The sequence below is a fragment of the Anopheles ziemanni genome, chromosome 3, assembly GCF_943734765.1.
Source record: "Anopheles ziemanni chromosome 3, idAnoZiCoDA_A2_x.2, whole genome shotgun sequence".
Classification (NCBI taxonomy): domain Eukaryota; kingdom Metazoa; phylum Arthropoda; class Insecta; order Diptera; family Culicidae; genus Anopheles; species Anopheles ziemanni.
The window spans coordinates 21,788,622-21,807,337 of record NC_080706.1 but is presented as its reverse complement, the minus strand read 5'-3'; the positions used below and the strand labels follow the sequence as shown (position 1 = coordinate 21,807,337).

General features: G+C 47.9%; 1 protein-coding gene across 1 annotated transcript in view; it reads left to right on the top strand.

Moving 5' to 3' along the window:
- The first annotated feature begins 3,363 nt into the window (after nt 1-3,363).
- The window catches only part of LOC131284344 (hemicentin-2), a 62,806-nt gene continuing 47,453 nt past the window's right edge, over nt 3,364-18,716 (top strand). The window contains exon 1 of the mRNA XM_058313200.1: nt 3,364-3,721. Coding sequence (XP_058169183.1) covers nt 3,364-3,721 — 358 coding nt within the window. The remainder of the gene's footprint in view (nt 3,722-18,716) is intronic.

Here is an 18,716-nt window from a genome sequence, read left to right as displayed (position 1 = left end):
GGAGGGCAGTGGGTCTACCGGTGCCAGGACAGCTTTTGTTTAAGTGTCAAGTTACGAGATGGAAACTTTATTTGCTTTAGGAAAGAGAATACTTTTCTTGCAGAAAGTTCGTTGTATGTATATTGAAAATTAGGTCCTTTGACAGGATTTCCTAATTTTTACATTTTTGATTCCCTACGTCGTAGCATCCTTTGCGCAGGAATCCCATCAGGATGTTTGGGAATTAGTTTTAACGTCACGTTTCCAGGTCTGACGCGTGTCTATGATGCTCTCGCGATAGTCTTCACAAGGGTAGGGCTCCCGATTCTAATACTCAACAACAACCGAAGCACACAGACGCCCAAAGCACACAAACACCCGCAGCAATGCGTGGGAAAACTTTTGCGAGAAACGTTCACCTACACCATCTTTCGTCAATGAAGCTCATCAGCATTCAAAACAAAAACCATCATTATCCACCAAAAAAGCTGGAAATGGTATTTTCCGGCACCATTCCGGCACCAATCGATATTGATCCCTTTGCCATGGGAAAATTGGTGCCGAAACCGAAAGCCTACGAGCGTGGGAAGTTCGTGCAAAATCGAAACACCCGCCCGACCTTCCCCACCACTTCCCCACGTGCGAGAGCGAAGGAGTGGAGCAAGAAAATCCTTGAAAAAGGGTCCCATTGAAGCGGCCCGCGGGCACGCCCGGGGGTTTACGGGACAGGCTCCGCCGATATGATAGCGCAGGATTCGCTTGGTTTGCAAAACAGTGGGCAAAGTTGAGAGCAAAAAACTAAAGGGATATAACTTTGTTCCCTAATAGAGTGTCGGCATTTGCACAGCGGACGTTTATTTTCTCTCCGTTCCTTCTGTGAACCGTTTTTTTTTTAGGTGCATACTCACGGCGTATTATAGGCCCCACCGTTTCGCTAGCTGGGAATGTAATTTCTCCACTCACCGTAAATCATAGTGCGCTGGAAAGTGGGTCAACCCACGTCAGCCGGACCCGGGGTTAGGACCTAACGCGAGACATGAGCGGATTTCGCCCCATCCGAAGCCGCCCGGCGGCTAGGCGCCTATGCGAGCCGCTACTGGCGCCGGCTAAATGAGGACAAAATGTTAAATGAATCAAATTTACACCAATTATGCGGCCATCATCATTCGTCACCGTGGAACCCCGGTGGTGGAAGGTGTTGGAAGCTGGCAGAAGGTGCGCTTAGTCACAGGAACAGTGTGGGATGATAACGCGCGAGCCCGTGCCACGGTTTGTTTAGCTCAGCGGTCCAACGATCTGTCACATTTTAAAGAATTTAATAGAGCGTGGCTACATCTGGAAATAACAAGAGGTTTTCACGCACTTTCATAATAAAAATAAAGGTTGGCTTCATTACAAAAACAAAAGGAATAACATTTAAAGTTTGGAAATTGCACCGAATAGAATGGATGAATCCATTTGCGTAAATATAAGCGCTCATTAAATAAATGTCTTTGGGGGTGCCCATGGCGCAGTGGTAGCGCCAGGAAACACCACGCCTCAGATGCGGAATCGAATCTCGAGTCTGGCACTCTCCGGTATTACGAACGACTAACCACAAATCCAATAGTATAATCATCTTTCGGTCACAGAAACTCTCTTCGGAGAGAGGCCTTGTTCCCACCAATGCATGTCGTACTTGCGACCAAGCAGGTTGTGTACTTAAACTCCAACCAATCGGGAATAATTTCTCAATTGGAATGATGTTCCAACATTTCTACGGACTGAATCAATATTTCCAACCAAGTGCGATGCTCTTTTTGGTCCACCGTTTTAACTCGAGTGCGGTTGGCATTAAATTTCGGAGAGAACTCAAGCGCCCGACTAGTATCAATAACATCCGACTAAATTCACCCCGGAATCGGGTATCATTCACCGCGATCGGAATGCTGTTCCTTGGCCGACCAGCCACTTTTCTCCCTTTCCATTGGCCCCCTTTCCCTTCCGTGGAACGCTCGGTTCGGTTTAATTTGTTTTTGATGATTTTGTGGCTGTAAACAGTGACCGTGCTATTACCACAGTAGCCAAACAACCATCGCGCTCGGCGGATGGCCAGGAATAGTTGTATTTATTTACCCACCTCCTCCTCCGGCAGACCCACCGTTTAACCTGTCGCGTGACGTGCCGTAGTGTGTTGTGTCCATATCGTGATTGTTACCCATTTACATCCTCCCCTCCCAACGCCGGGGTTTCCAGCTAAACCTTCGGGCACCCGACGAGCCCGATGACTAATCGTGACAACCAGCTGAGTGTCAATCAGCGCCCAGCTAATGGTTTCCCTGTTGTTTTTCGTTTCCGCTTACCTGTGTTTTTTTTTTTCTTGTCCCTTTTTTTACAGAAATGAGTCACCGTGCGGGACGGCGGAAGTCCTCCCAGGACGAGGCCTAACAATCGAACGCTCCCGGTGCACCTGAAACGGCGTTGGAGTGGCAGCAATCAAAAGTGTTTGTGTGATTATGTGTGTTTGAAACGTTAAGAAGTGCTGAAGGAAAAACGGAAAACTCAACGTCATCAAGCGAAGGGTCTTCGGCTGAAAATGGCAGCTGGCGGCAGCGGTCCCTTTAATGAGCGTGAATGAGCCACATCCCTCGGCCTGTCGAGCGACGGACGGATAAAAAGTGTTCCGCACCGAGTCCCCCTATTCCCCTTTCGCCATCCCCTTGCACCGCGTGATCGTGCGTGATCGAGAAGCGTGAGTCGCGCGAGATTCGACCACCGTGGACGATCGCGTCGTTTTCCGCCTGATCTCTGGCCGGGGTCGGGCCCCAAAATGGGGCCACCGGTAACAGTGGCAGCTGTTCCGACTTTATGGTGCACGACGTCGTCCCGCGACCACCGTTCCCGCTTCCGCCGCCGTTGTGAGCGCGGAGCTGCGCACGGCGACGAAGGTGCCACGGTAGTGTCCGGGGTGCGGCTCTGAGTGCCTGTTCCGAGGGGACGAATGCGATTCGTTCCAGGAAGGCGGAGAAAAAACGGCGACACACCGAATCCCGCTGGGAGTGACGATTCCCAGGAAGTGTTTCCCCGTCACGCGCTCGCGGCGTTGATCGTATAAATAAAATTAAAGCATTATCAAAGCGAGCGAAACGCGACGCTCGTAAAAGACGTGGGTCGTGGTGTTCGGGTCATTTTTTTTCTGTTTCTGGTGTCTTCAACTCGCGTGCGTTTTTGATGCCGCCGAAAGTGGCCAGGAAGGAGAATTAGTGTTTCGAAACTCGAAAGATCAAAGCGTGTTACGTGTTTGAAACCGAACCAAACCAGGGTCGCCACGCACCTCGGTAGTGTGTGAGTTGTTTTATTCTATCAGTGTCTGTGAGGTGAAGTGTTTTGTTAAAAATAGTTAAAATGGCGCAATCCGATCAGGATGCAGCCACGGGAGGTTCGTTAAGATCCGACCCATCGCGGGCGACGATGTATCGATGTCACAAGCGGCTCGATTTACAGCAGCAGCACCACAAATGCTTAAGCTACCGAAGAACGTTGGGGCCGGTGGGGCCGGTGGGCCGGCGGCGACGAAGCGTGCTGTCTTCCAGTGTCGAGCCAACCAGCCGGAGCAGCTCCGGACGGAATGTCCTTGCTACGATCGGCCCGCTTCCGCGACGACCCGTCACCCAGCAGCTGCTCTGGACCGTCGTTTTCTTCCTCTGCGCTGGACTGTGCACCAAAACCGGATGTGACGATACGGAGCAGTTCCAGAAAAACAGTGAGTATTTTTAGCCGTCCGTTCGAAATATCGTTTCCTTTTTTTTTCTTGTCCAATTTATTTTTCTCTGCCGTCGGAATGGGTTTGTGAAAAATAATTGTAAGCTACTCGATGCAAACCTCCTCCCAGCGCTGGAACATTTTTTTCCTCGAAGCGAAACGTTTTCCACGAAGCTATGTGAGGAATTTCCAATGACTTCCAATGACACTGGCGACGGCATCGGGTTCGATGATGGTATTCCGTTATAATCGGAAAATTGAATCCCCCCGGGAATGCGATCTCGGATCAAGCTGGCGTCGATTTTATTTTCCCCATTTACCCTTGCCGGGGCTGAAGAAACGGCGGACGATTTATGGGATCGATTGAAATGCACATTTCCCCGCATCATCCCACTCCGAATCGGAATGTGCGTGTGTCGCGTGGGTCCCGTTACGCCGGGCGGGAAGGTTTTCCACCCAACGCTTTGAAATTTAAATACAAACCCGTCGCCAGTACGGTTCACGGGTTGCCTCGTTTTCGTGTAAGGGAATACTCTGAGGAGTCGTCTCCGGTGTTGGGTGACAGGAGACCCCACCCAAGCCTAGGTAACGGAATTCCATTTTCCTCCTCACCACACCCGCCCGGTGACACGGGACGGAGTTTTTTGGAGCTTTCAATTAAATCGAAAACCCCCCTCTCAGCCGCACAGTATCCAATTGCGAATGTGATGCTTTTCGGCATCAGTCAGACTCAAGCCCGCCGCAGCTGTCGCCCCAAGGTGACGAAAACAAACCAACGTTCGAGTGCGAAAAAAGGGAAAACCGAAGTGAGGAAAAACAGATAGAAAAAAAGGAAGATATCTATATATATAAAACCTTCGAGATGTCGTGCGGTAAGGACGCATAGTTAATGAAACCAGCGCCACCAGCCTGTCACTCCGGGGCGACATGTGCCAATGGCGTTGTCATTATTTGATTGATTTGACTACCACAGATTTCGGCCTCCGCCGGGGATTGTTCCGTTTTCAATAACCCGCCAGCTGCGGGGTGGAAGGAGCATCCGAGGAGAGGGGTTTTTTTGTCCCCAGGAATCAATTTGTTTGGAAAAGTACAAGAAATGTTCCGTTGAAGCTTTCACTCCTTTCCTGAGGTTGAATGGAAGAGAAGCAATCTGAAAAGGAATGGAAAAGAATTTCTCTTTTCGATCGATGCCTTCAATGTCCAAAGGATGTAGGTTAATCGAATAGGGATTTCAAAGGTGTTGCCAACTAATCTATTTATGTTTTTTTCTCCCATGTATGTCCCATATGTGGCCATAAAGATGTTAACTAACCGATACATGGATACAAATTTAACGGAAGCTAGATTGAAACCAATTTATAAATGAATAAACGAAATTTGTGAGAATCGTCCATGAACGAAGTTGAGGAAAATGGTTTCATTTTCAATGCCACTAATGACCACGGTTCTTGATTCGGATTGTGTGTTTACCCACTGTGCACCGCGGCGATGACACATTGCGCAAAGGATTCGCGCTCGCCATTTCTGACAGCTGTCAACACCAGACCAACGACAGAAGCGATATGGAAATGCATGATCCATTCAAAACCATGCCACGAAAACGAAGCGGAACGCAAAAAAAATGATACCACTCCCCGAAGGTGAACAATCAATAGCTCTAAATTGCGGTCAAAATTGCTACCACCAAGTGCCACGCTACCCGAAAATGGTTCCACCACGCGGCACATAAATATATGTAGTGCTCACGTTCCGCACGCCCAAAGTTGGCCCTCCATAACTTCGAGGGCCGACCGAGGTATATGTGACGTACGGGCGCATAAATCGTTCTGGGTTGCTATTTTCGAACCAGGCAACTTCCACAACAATTTAATGAGTTTTGCTCTTCGGCGTGCGCTCGGTACGGTTGCGCGGGGTCCCTTTTCGTACGGACAAAGTCGTCTTTCTATGCTGCTGTTGCTGCCCCGTTCCCTTACCCAGCATCCTCAATGCAATGCGCGTCTTCAAAGGCAGTTTCGGTTTTAAATTTTCTCAAGATGCCCCTCGCAGCCCGTGCAGCCCGTGCAAGACAAGGGAGTAAACAGTAAATCTTGGCAGCTACCAAATGTTGCGCTACGGTGCCGGTTTGCCCGGTTGCTGGCCGAACTTCGGGCGCACAGGGAAAGTTGTATGATTTATGCCAACATATGCCGCGGGCGTGCAAATCTTAACATTGAAATATTTTCCCGATGCACGGTGCTTACTCGTGCTAAATATGGTGGCCCCTTGTGTTGGCCTTTTGAAGGTTTGCTGTAGCTGCTGGGTTTTTCCGCTATTTTTTTTTTTTTAACCAGGGGACATCTGTCCTGGCTTAGGTCGACGAAGCAACTAGCTGGTGCTTGGTAGGGGGAGGTGGAGTTGGGAAAAATGAACTAAAACAAGCCAAGCGGTGAGGGCGTCGGCCAGAAACGGCGACCAACGACGCCGAAGGGCTTAAATTAGTGTGCCAAGTGAAGTAGAGCAGCACTTTCAAAACTGCCTACGCTGGATGTTTGTGCGAGGGAGGGGTGTGGAAAACTCCTCGTCGGTTGTGGGAGGCGTTTTGACTTTTCACTTGATCTACTTAGCGAACTGCGGGCGTTTTGGTGTCGGGTCGTGTGATCTATTTTGCACCGGGCTGTGGGCCCTTGAAAAACGTTGTAGAACGAGCATCACAATATGCTACCGTGAGTGAGCATTGTTTCTAGAAATAAATCACTACGCAAGATGCCTCTGTACATTTTCTTGTTTCTTGCACTGACTGGAGATTTACGCCCTGTTTATCGGTCTGTTTCACCAACTCGCGACGACCGAATGTTGACCAAAGCCACCAATTCCGTCGCTTGTAATAGACCCCGTCACCCCTGACCACGACCTGATTGAACGTAAATAGCACGGAAAACCATCTTTCATCTTGCGCACCGACGTGGCAGCATCTCAAACGGCGGGATCCAGTTCGATTGAGGAACGGATTTCAAACAGCGCTACTTATCATAAACAATCTCCATTTAAAGTGATTGGTTTCGGGGCAGTGGTACGTCCCGCATCTGCCACTGCTACGATTTCGCGCACGTGCTTCCCGCGATGGGATGATGGAAAGCTTTCCACCAACCGACCCCCCGGCACACAAGTCACCCCGGAGCGCGTTGCTATTGATGTGTTTGCCGAAGCCGCCCGGCGGAAAGCAGGCTGTTGCTCATTGAAGGACCAAAGTTTGCCCACTGTGGTTTCCACGAGCAACTATGGTGAGCATAATTTTCCTCGGTTACCACGGCGTCCCGGGGAAAGGAACCACGGCAGCGGGGAACGGGGGGGGCGAAATGGGATAGAGAACATCAAAAAACGAGCGTAAACAAAAAACAGATTTTCACAACCAACCCGAGCGACCCGAGGGTGGCACTGGGAAGCCCAAGCCGAAATGGAGGGGGAAAAGTTTTCCAGAAAGGCTTTCCACCGGCGTAGCAACAGCACTCGCGTTCCGGTAAAAAACCGCAGAACGCTGGCTTAAATAATGAATGTTGGTGGTTCGGGAGCCGCGCGCGGCCGATCGTATCGCGAGTTTATACTTGCCGCCTTTATTTGGCAGTTTTTCAAAACGTTCTGCACGGTTTTTTTTTTCAGTTTTTCTTGTATTTTCATCGGGCTGCTCAAGGGAAAGCCCCCTCCCTTATTTTTCCCATGATATGGGCAAGATTTTCTCCCCCACATTTTCGAGTGAATATATCTACCGTGCTCGGCGGTTTGGCGGGTGGTTTTGAGTGAGCTTGTTTAGTGAGTTCGGGTTCGGGTGGAAAGTGAGTTGGCCAACGAAAGTAAAAAAAAGGGTGGCGCTTTTATGCCGATGGTGGCCGATGCGGTGGTTTCCCTTGTGCATCCCCAAATGCACGGATCGGCCAGCTTGTTCTATGAATTTTACATTATATATTGTTGTTGCCGAGAGTTTACGACATGATACTCATAATAATATCTCCCCCGGCGTGTGAGCGCGGACATGGCGAGGAAAAGGGTTAGAAAGGGGGGATTTACACTTGTTGCAACATTTGCGTAAACTGGTGAAGTGTCGAATTACCGCCACAAAGTTTTATTCACCAGCGAAGGAGTGTGTTGTTTCAATGCTGCAGTTAAACATTTTGCAATTTGTTGAATTTAATTTTACAAAAAGCGCTTCATTCACTATAATATTCTCGTGCGTACAAGGTAAATAAACTTAATGGTCGATATTGAAATCGAGTCGAAATAGAACTATCTCGATTCTACAAAAGACGTCCCCATAAATTCTACAACCTAACAAAAATATGAAAACTCTGCACACCATCGTAAATGTGAAAAATGGAAAAATCAACTTATCGCCAAATTCCCTAAGCCTTTTTTGCTCATAAATTTCGCTTCCAAAGCATTACAGGGGCAGCACCCGGGGGCGAATAGCAGAGTCTGCAGTTTGCAACGCACCCAGCCATGAACTGCATCCATGAACCGGCGTGACCAGATGGCTCCGCCACCGCACGGTGCTAGATAATAGTCCCGGTGGATTCATCGTTCCATCGTGCACCGAAAGCGTCTGATATTACGGTTCCTCCAGTTTGCATTCGACGGTTGTCGGTGCACACTTGCACCAGCACAGATCAATACACATTTGGCATAAAACCCCGTCCGAGTTGATTATGAAATAGAGCCTTGCTGGAGGTCAGAAGGTGGTAAAGTATGTCGCGCCACGACCAGCTGCTCGGCAACGGATTGCTGATGTTCGATCGGCGCGTCCACCAGTTGCGATCTATGCATTATGGTGAACTGTCGTTGGCGATGGATTTCGCCCGAATGCAGCTTGCATCGGGGCGCCGGAGGGCCATAAATCTCTATTATTCATATTATTCTGCCCGAGCATAAAAATGTGTCGGCCCGGAAAAGTGAATCTCCAGCGCGCGAAACCGTATGTTTGACTCGCCGATAGCGGGACGCTGATCGGGAAAGTACGCATCGGTGAAGACATTTTTATGGTTAAAACCACTCCCGGTTGGAAATAAATTTATGATTGAACCCTGAGAGAGTGCGGTTTGTGATGTGCAACGTGTGAGCCGTGTCTTCTATGCGTTGGTTCGAAAATGTGCAATAGCTCGGTGGAAATTCGTTGTGCGAAACGTCATCTCCAACTATTGGCGCAAACTGGTAAATTTTAATCTTTTAGCCCAACTTCACTAGCTAGAAACCAAGCATCACACACCATACAATAAATTGACAATGCTTGCAGTGGACAATACATTCATTGTGTACTTTTATGATTTATTCATTCCGATGAGAACGATGCATTTCCTGCATTTCTTTTTTATTGCTTAGCACTAGGTATGACATCACACGTTATGCTGTGGGAAATGTTGGCAATTTCCGGAATTAATTTCTAACCTTGGGAACGTTAGGTGGAACTGCACGCACATGCACAAACACACACCCAGGCACACTTGGCGGTAAGAACCACAGCCCAGAAGCCAACGGATACGCACGACGTTAACGAGCGTGCGCCCGCCACATTCAGCGGCATACATTAGTTATGAGTTCGTTCGGGCCGGGCACCTAAGCGCACGGTGTAAGTTCCGAACTTCATGACTTATGCACAGCCATATTCATGCGCTTTGTCAAGCATTGTATCGACTCCGGCCCGGTCGGCCCGTGGTGAATGTATATGGCGAATAGCTTCACGTCAATCCATTAGCCTTCATTAGGCCGACGGTTAATTGCCACGAGTTGCTGCCGCCATTTTGCTTCCACTTTCGTCCGCTCGGGAATTTGGGGGGTTTGGGAAAAGTGCCGGGGTTTCCTCGGGAGTTCGGAATCGCCTGTACCTTCGGCGGGAATGTTCTTTGGTGGGAAAAAAGAAACCAGCTCGCTCGAAAGCTTCGCACGAGTATCTGGAAAACTCGCATAAAGACAGGGAAATCCCCCCCCCCCCCTCCACCCACCTCCCCCTTTCCGTTTCCCTAAATGCCAAAGGGAAATATTTGCTCCAGCTGCCCCCATTTACAAAGCCCAGCCTGCTCAGATCAAACGCAATTTGGGTTTCTAGGTGGCGTTTTTTTGTTTCGCTTTCCTCCTTCTAGCATCCAAGATGTTTCCCGGGGCCTTTCCCGAGAGCTTATTTTGCACACATCGGCCGGGCCGGGAATGGCCCGCCCGACCATTACCCGGGGCCTTGGGCAAACTTTGAAGGCATTTCATGGGCCACTCGTTACGCCATATTCAAAGCGATAAGAAACAGGACCAAACTAAACAAGTTGCCTGGCAAATACGGGGGTTTGTTTTCCACACATGGATTAAATTAAATCTCCCTGGGCATCAGCCTTTCGGTGTTTGGTACGGACGGAAGCTAAACTCACACACACACACACTCTCTCTCTTGGGGCAGCGAACCGAAATAATAGAGTTACTTGGCACCGTAGTAGATACTGCCCCGTTTCCTGGTGGAGAACTAAGCTGTACTTTCGCTGGGCCGAGTATAGGGCGCATGGGGTTCGTAGTGTGTTGACCGACCAGGCTACCCCGCTACACTACATCCTCCGGTTTGCCCGACGACCCTAAAACTTTGATCTCAGCCCTTACCATAATTAAATAGACTTCTTCTGAAACGAACATTTTTCTCACATCCTTTCTCCACCGGCTTCAACTAAATCTCCCACGGTTGGCCGGCCGGTACACAGTGCAGAAGTAAAATATTGGAGGCATTTTAATTACTGCGGTTTTTGGGCGGCCCAGAGTTCCGTCTGTTGCGAGTGTCTCGGAATCGTTTCTCAGATACTTTGAGGTTGGTCGGAGGGTGAGCAAATTTATCTAACCGACATGTGAAAAGTTTGCACCAAGATTTGCAACCGTCCAGTGTCAAAGGGAACCACAAGCGGGTCGGAGGGACAAGTGAGGTTGGCCATTCTGATTACAGGACGGCTTGACCACCCACCCAAAGCCGCTGTATGCAAGTACAGTATTTATTCTTTTAATTGTTTTTAGCACACGATCTTAGGAAGGAAGTTGAAATACTAGACCTAAAAACCAGATTAAATGCAAAAAGGCAGATTTATTTATGGTTTCATCAGGTGTGTCTCGTCAAAGATGTACGTCTCGGTCCTTGGGTGAAGGAAAATGTCCTACATCTATGTTATTCACATATTGAAAAGAGTATTCATTACGAATGTGATCCTATCAAACAATCAAAAGCTTGGTATCTAGTCTAGTTTTATCTCAAACTGGCTTCAGTTATATGTTTACTGAAGGAAAGATCAAATTTAAAGAAACCTATACTATATCTACAGACTCACACACTTTAAATATCTACTTAGTGTACAGTGCAATATTCTAAGAACGAGAAGCAATTCAGCTCATCATTAAAATAGGATGTGAAGTTCTACTTTTCCGGCAAAAGTCATCATCAGTCCCTGTGACGTGCTCCTTTTGTATGCATTCGTGTTATTAACAGCGTTTCTGTTAAACTGCAAACAGTTTCAAGCTGGGGAAACGAGGTGGAAACATGACCGGAGATACACGTCAGCTACAGGACCTCTCCGTCGAAGAAGATCAAAATGAAACATTTTACATTGTTTCTCCCCAACACTTTAATCCGCCTGGTTTTGGTTCGGTCAGCTCACCGGTTGTACGGTACGTTGTGTTCGGGTTGGGTTCGCCGAAGCTTAGTTTGTTGCATTCAAAAGTTCATCATGGGCACTGGAGGTGGTGGTTGTGGGTGCACACCTCCCCGGTGTTTCCCTGCCACTAACCGGCCAAGCATCTCCAGGAACATACTGAAGAAGTGGTTTTGCGAACCGGTGAAACCCGGTCTGCAATTACATCCGTCGCTTGTTGTGTGCGACCCTCCGAGTTTGCCATCCAGCGTCTCTGTTTCACCGGTGCGCAGCCCACATGCATCATGCTGAAAAGAATTCCGCTTCAACGTGTGTGTGATGCGTTTCCGGTGCTGGTGATGATGGTGCTGCTTTGCAAGACGCTCGGAAAAGTGGCCGAGACATGCCGCTCCCACCGGTTGGAGAAGCCAGTACCGACATCAAAAAGTACCAGGCCCCAAGGTTCGGTTCGTTACGGTGAAACAAAAATCAAGACACACCACCATCGACGAGCCAAACCCCACATGCCGAGAGTCCTGGCGGAAGGAAGCGGCTTCGCTATGCAACATGTGACTTAACTCTCATTTCAAAGACTTTTCCCCCAAACCCATCCCTGCCGCGCCGGCTCGGCAACACTCCATTAGCAAGGATGGTGTTCCCACTCCCCCTCCACTACCTCTTAACCTCCATCAGCTCTTGTTCAGGGTTTGGGAAAGCGGTTGTGGTGAAAAGGGAGCCACTTGGAGCGATTTTTCACGACGCTTAACGAGGCTCTAACGCACGCGCTGGCAGGTGGTAAGATGAAGCGTGTTGACGTCCTCCCGCCGCACCGGCAGGGCTTTTCACTTCAAAACGGAATTGAGTGGGTAACCGGAAGGATGACGGCGGGGTGGGGATGAAAAAAGAAACGAATACTCCACCCTTGGTATGCGACAGAAGGGGCGGCTCGTGGAAAAAAAATACTCCACGAAGAAAAAAGCAAGCAAACACGAGCACATAAACTAAATTGTTTGTGAAAATTACACGACCGTTTTGTTTAGCTTCACTTTCTGCCCACTTTTCATTTGGCATGTTTTTTCCTTCGGCCTTTGTTTCGCCTTCCTTCGCGCTGTGCGGCGTTGAACTTTTTGTTTTAAAGAAGCCGTAGTCGATTCGGCTCGGGTGTGGCCTTCAAGCGGCTCGAATTTTCATCGCCTGTCAGAAGAAAAAAAACTGGATGGATGTAGGATAAAGCAAAGAGAAAACCCCCTCGCAAGGTGGAGGAACGGTTTTCGGAAACATCTCCCAAGGCTAACCCGAATAGCTTCCCCGCGTTGTAGCTTCGGAATTTCCGCGATGGGTGCTGATTTCAAGGGTAAGACAGAACGTAGAAATGAAACACACCATCAAAGCCATAGACGCCATGTTTACGTTATTTTTCGCAATTCCTTCTGGTTGAAGAACACTTGCTTCGGTAACGCTTGACCTGCCATGTAAAGATCGTTTTTGTGGCAACTTTAGACTTGAATCAACTCCGCATGTTATTTATAAAAGTCATTTACTTTTTAGGGCTAATTTTTATTGATTTTAAATGATACAAAATATTATTTTACTTTCATTCTTTTTTGTTCGTCTGGTTGAAAATTAAAATTCAAAGGAAAATTATGAGATAAATTTTCAAATAAATGAATGGTTTGATCCTTGAATGCTTCAAAACGACATTCAATTCACCAAAACGTTTTCTTGTGGTTGAAATATTGAGCAGAACAAAAAAAAAACTAATAGTTCGACCACAAATCGACTTCAAACGTGTTTGTGTCTGGCAGCTTTATTTTCCTCCAATGCAGAAATAAAAAGGCCAATCGCTAAGAAGCGTAGCAATATTGTTGGAGTGAGAGAGAGACTGGAAAATTAGCCTCAGAAGCTAGTGTCGCTGCTGGTAGGGAAAAATCCGGAAAGTTTGTAACGCTGTCCCTTGCCAAACCCTGCGGGAGATGCGGGCAAAGGGCAAAGAACCCGGTGCCAGAAGCAAATGGGAAAACTTCTCCAACTGCAGGGCAGAAAAATGCGCCCACTGTTTCAGGGGCGGGGCGGGCAAACTTGGGTCAATTTTCCAATCCCGAACAGAACGGACACCGGCATCCGTGAGGATTTGCGTTGAGCGGCCCCCAAAGGAAGCGCAATGTGTCGACAGTTTCCATCGAGCCGGAGCGGATACTATTGGCATTTGGCGGGTGGAAACCCCGTTCACCCCTACCCAGGGTGGGGTCGTGTGAAAAATCGTGCACGTGGTTCGCTCACGCCAACGAAAGAGTGCATTGGGGGCAGGGATCACGTTGTTCGGGAATTATGTGCTCTCCTGCGGGATAGGGATTGAATCAGGGAGCGGCAACATCAGCGACAGCAACCACAGACACCGGTTTGCCTGCGAAGAATCTTCGTCCCTCTCAAACCCCCCCTCCCTCGCGGCACTCATAAGGGTCACACCATTCACACACAGAAACTCCTTCGCTCGCAATGGCGTCGGATTTCGTCCGTGAACGGAAATGTTAAAATTCTTCCGCGCTCTCTAAACCGCTAACGATGGGTTAGGGCTTCGGAGGAAAAGTTTTTCCCGGCAACCTTTCCTGGCCCTGCTGGAGGCTAAGCTAACCGACCTTTTGCAGGCCACCACTTGCGGTGCTTCGCTCACTGCTGGTGGCATTTAAATGCTGTGAGTTGTATTCGTTAAGCTTCGGAAACTTTTCCATGTTCCTGTGGATAAAAAGAAAAGCAAATTAACTAGCCTAATAAAGAGATGAAGGATTGGGGATACAAGGGTTGGTAATAATTTTAATGAAACGGTATTGAATATATCTTGAAACAGTAAGAAATAAAAAAATAAATTGATTAATGATTTCGTTAATAAAAATAAATAAACATTGAAATAAAAATAAAATCCTCTCCAGTTCGGTTAACTTCTTGTGGCAACTTCTAAAGCAAGGCAACATTCGCAACTCCGGCTTGATGCGATTAAACTGTGACACGTACCGCCCGAAATGGAAGCGCACTGCGTCCTGCTCTGAAATCCACCAGGATAATCTCGTTTCCAGTCCGCCTCGGACATTCCATTCCGGTGGCTTAAACCAGCAGTGGTTTACATTATATCGCACAGCAATGCAACCCATCGATGATGGGTTTTGCTCGGTGCAGACGACGTTCTGCCACCACCTCAGCGGAGTGTTTAAGCACGGCGGATTTTATAGCGAGCTTGCCGAAAAACGCAGACCCGACCCATTTTCCACCAGCAAAAGTCATTGCCGTCTGCAGCGCGCCATTGTTTTTGTGTCCGGGCGTAACAAAGAAGCTACTATCAAAAAGGAAAAACCACTGGATGCTTGGTTTTCACCCTCCACAGGGGTTTAGTTCTCATCCCCCTCCGCTCTTCACTCTCCATCACCGAACCAAAGTGGCCGGAGGTTTTCTTGCGCTTTTCTCCGGAACCCCACAGCACAACCCATGAATATGACTTGGCAGAAACTCATCGCAAAAGCTATAATTGAACTTATAAAACCGCTCCGCTCCGGAGCGGGAAGACCGCCGGTGTCGAGCGGAGGAGGAGTCACGCTGACCAGCCTGGATGCTTGTGTGGCCAGCGTCGCAGATGCGATGCTCCGGACGATGATGCTCCAGCTTTAAGAGTGCGCACACTTGGGTACTTTTGTTTTAATAGCCATTGCCGATGGATCGGAGATTTTCCATCGATTACACCGGCTCCAGAGGGAGCTGGAGGGAGGAGACTGCCGTACGATGTAAGCATTTTCAAGTGATTTTAATTGACTCCCCGTGTGGATCGGGGGGCGGGATTGAGTTTTATGAACTCTTGAAGGGATCTTGAGATTCCGTTTCAGTTAGTGGAGCTTCTTGGCCGGAGTTGTGGTTTGCTCAAATATTCCTTCTTGTGTATGTGTGTGTGTGAGAGAGAGGTTGCTTTGATAAAAATACAATCTTTTAATGAGCGTCCAACAGCCTCCGGACTTTGGTTATTTATTGTTTCTGCTACACTCGCAGATGCCACGGAATGCTATCCGGAAACCCCTCAGGGGGCCTCGTTGCGATGTGGGCTGTTTTGTCTCAAGATCTGCAACTTTTCGGACGCTGTAACCCCGCTGTAAGAGTCGTCTCGGCACTGATTGGGTGTGCGGCCGCGACCTTTCGCAGATAGCGGCAGCCAACAACGGAAGCCCCGGAAGGGGCCCAACTTTCGAGTGAGCCAACGGTTTGTGGCAAAAAGTTCAAAAGTGACCCGATCCTGCCCGCGCGGTGGGCGGTGACGGCATAAAACAGCCCATAACGTCCAGAAGCATCTTCGTCCAGGAAACTCATGGGGGGGGAGGGGGGACTTTTGGCGTCCAGATCCCGATAACGAGGAGCTACGGCGTCGTGCTGGCCGCGTTGGGTGCTAAACATTTCGCTTCCGGGCGCTAAAAGCGAGCCGAAAGTAACGGCGGCCACAATGTAAATCAGTAGCCCCGATGCGGGGTGCGTAAAGAATGATAAAAAATAATTACGCCATTCGCCGTACGCTGGAGTCATTACTTTTGGTTGAGCCACGCGCGCGCCCGCGCGAGGAAAGTAGGAGGAAGCTAAAATAAAACAGCAACCGCATAGCGGATCATTTTTCCTCCCCTTTTCCCTTTGCCAGTTTTTTTCCTACTTTACTGTTGCTTGCGTATTGTTGTGCAGGTTTTTCCAACTTTCCACGGGAGGGAGGCAAAACACAAAAGCAGATCGTGTTGTGCGCGCCATGTCAAACGCGGGCGGAAACTTTCGCTACAACAAATCGCGTGTTCTGGATTCGCAGTTGTTAATTAAACACCGGCGCCGTGCGGCAAACACAGCGCTGCGGGCGGAGGACCCTAGAGTGTCATAATATTCATAATACGACTGTTACTCTCCCGGCCGCACCCTTGCCTTGGCTGCCTTTTTATCAAGGGATCGGGTGGGACGGCATCGAATGGACCGGGGAGAACTTTATTGTGGACCAGAATGGTTTTTTGTTTGACACTCAAATAATGATGATGGTAATGCAACTTTTATACGAAAAGCGCTAGAAATCTTTTGTATGATGGTCAGCCTTTCGATAGCGGTGCGTTAATTTGTTTGGAAATTTACGATAATGCCGTTGTAAACATTTTAAAACAAAAAGCTCTTAGAAACATTTTGTAGCTCGCTATAGAAGAACAGTAATGCTCGAATTTGTTTTTTGAAAAGAAACTTATTTAAAGGACTAAATAACAATTATGTTCCTATAGCCTAAAGTTACTCGAGGAAAACATCCTTCCATAGAATGAAAAAAATGAATAACCCACCAGCTTCTCTAACTTTCCGTTCAAATATTCGAACAGCTTCCGAACAGCACCATCGAACAAGTTGAGCACGAAAACTCCTTCTGAAAAGCATAATCTCGCTTACAAATAACCTTCCCTTCAGTGTACACACTTTGCACAAAGGGATGAAATGCGGCAAGTGGAAATCCTTTGACGTCCATCTCTCCGTCGGGGTTTTTCCCTTTGAAGATGGCGGATGTGCGCCGTACAATAGTGCAGCGGCGTACAGCATGTAGCAAATCGGAAACTAAGCCACGTTAAGGCTCATAGTGTACAGTTTACGTTTTTTTTTTTTAGTTGTGTTACCGAGTGAGTTTTGCAGAATACGAAAGTTTGGTAAACTCTCCTACAGTATCGCAGTACAATACAGCGCTGGTGCTGGTGGAGAAAACTTTTCAACATTCACCGTGCAAAGTGTGGCCCGGGCTGTTACAGGAAGCGTTAAGTTTATTTTTTTGCATATCCGGTGGTTGGGGGAAAAAATTTGTCTCGGTTTACGATGCACGAAAATTTGTCAGAAGGTTCGGGTTTTTTATTAATATTAATAGCTCATGGTTAGTGTTTTTCAGTATTCCAAAGAAGCTAATAAACAAGTGCATATACTAAGTGAAAAAATGAGACATGATGTCAAATAACTCTGATACTGACAAATTTTGTTTAAGATTATTTCACATATAGTAATCAAGATCCATATGACATGTTTCTGAAAAATCTTGATTAATTTAAAGCAAACGTTTGATCTTGAACAAAATTCCCAAAATGTTACGTGGTGTCAATCATAGTGCAACGCAAGAAGCAGGATCTAAGATCTTACACTTTTACACAGCATCGCACCGAGCAGCAAACATGATCCAAGGAAATCTTCGAGGCGTAGAAGCGGTTGGCAATGGATGGTCTGAAATCTTTACAAAACATTCCAAACTACGTGACGAGGAACAGGAAACATGTAAATCCCACACCGCACACAATTTCGCCCCGATAGCGCGCACATAGCTTCGAGCTGGCCTGGGAATGTGGCGATCGCATTTCGGGGCACACATACACTACACTGAGTGTACTATCCCGCTTGGCTCAAGGGAAGAAAAAAGTTCTGATCGCTCGAAAAGGGTTAGTGAAAGAAGGAATTTGTGCGGAAAAAGTTATTTTCCCAACCCGTCCTCGGAACTCACAACACGAAGTCCTCTTCTCCGGAGCTTTGGTATAAACATGATTTGCACGGAATGACAAAGCTTTTACCTCTCGGTTGCATCTTTTTGGTGTGTGTGTGTTTTTTTTTTTAGTTTCGTTTCTTCCTTTCCCTTGTCGTGAACGTGCAGCCGATTTTCCGGTGGCACCAAAGTTGTACATGTTGATCTTGCTAGTTATTAGTTTGCCCCCGGGCTGGTGTTAACGAGTTTGCTGAAAACTTTCGTGTGCACGGATGAAATTATTCACTGCTTTTGCGAGCGGGGGAAGTGGTTATGTTTCGGGGGTCCTGGCCGAGTTTTCGAGTGTCATTGGAGTTGGAGTTCCACTTCGTACATCCTTCCGATCGCCTTAGTGCTCCGGCGCCCTGCGGAAGAGTTCTATTGGTTTTTGGTTTTAATTATTTTAGTTCAGACCGAACGAAACAGATGGTGGTGCGGGAAAGTTTACTTGCTTAGCACCTTGGCGTAGATGTACGGGAAAAGTAAGTAAATGGAAAATAATTGATTATCTCACCATTTTACTGGAGTAAAAAAGCCAAACAGTCCTCCTGATAAACGACCAAGCAGGACACATTAACTGTCTTAATTTAGATATAAATGAAAACAAACACACTGCAGGATCAACACGTCCGCATAAGCCCGAGGCAGGACAAACATAAAGAGTTACACCCCGCAAGCGATTCGTTTTCATTTGTAAGAATAATGCCCGACGTCAGTGCGTTCCACGTCATGGTGCCCTTTCCGTTTGATCTCAAACGCCAACCCGAGGCAGAGTCATTGCAGACTGCACAAAAACCGCCGCCCGTTTTCCCACACTCGTCCGAAGTGGAAACCCGTTGCCGACAAAC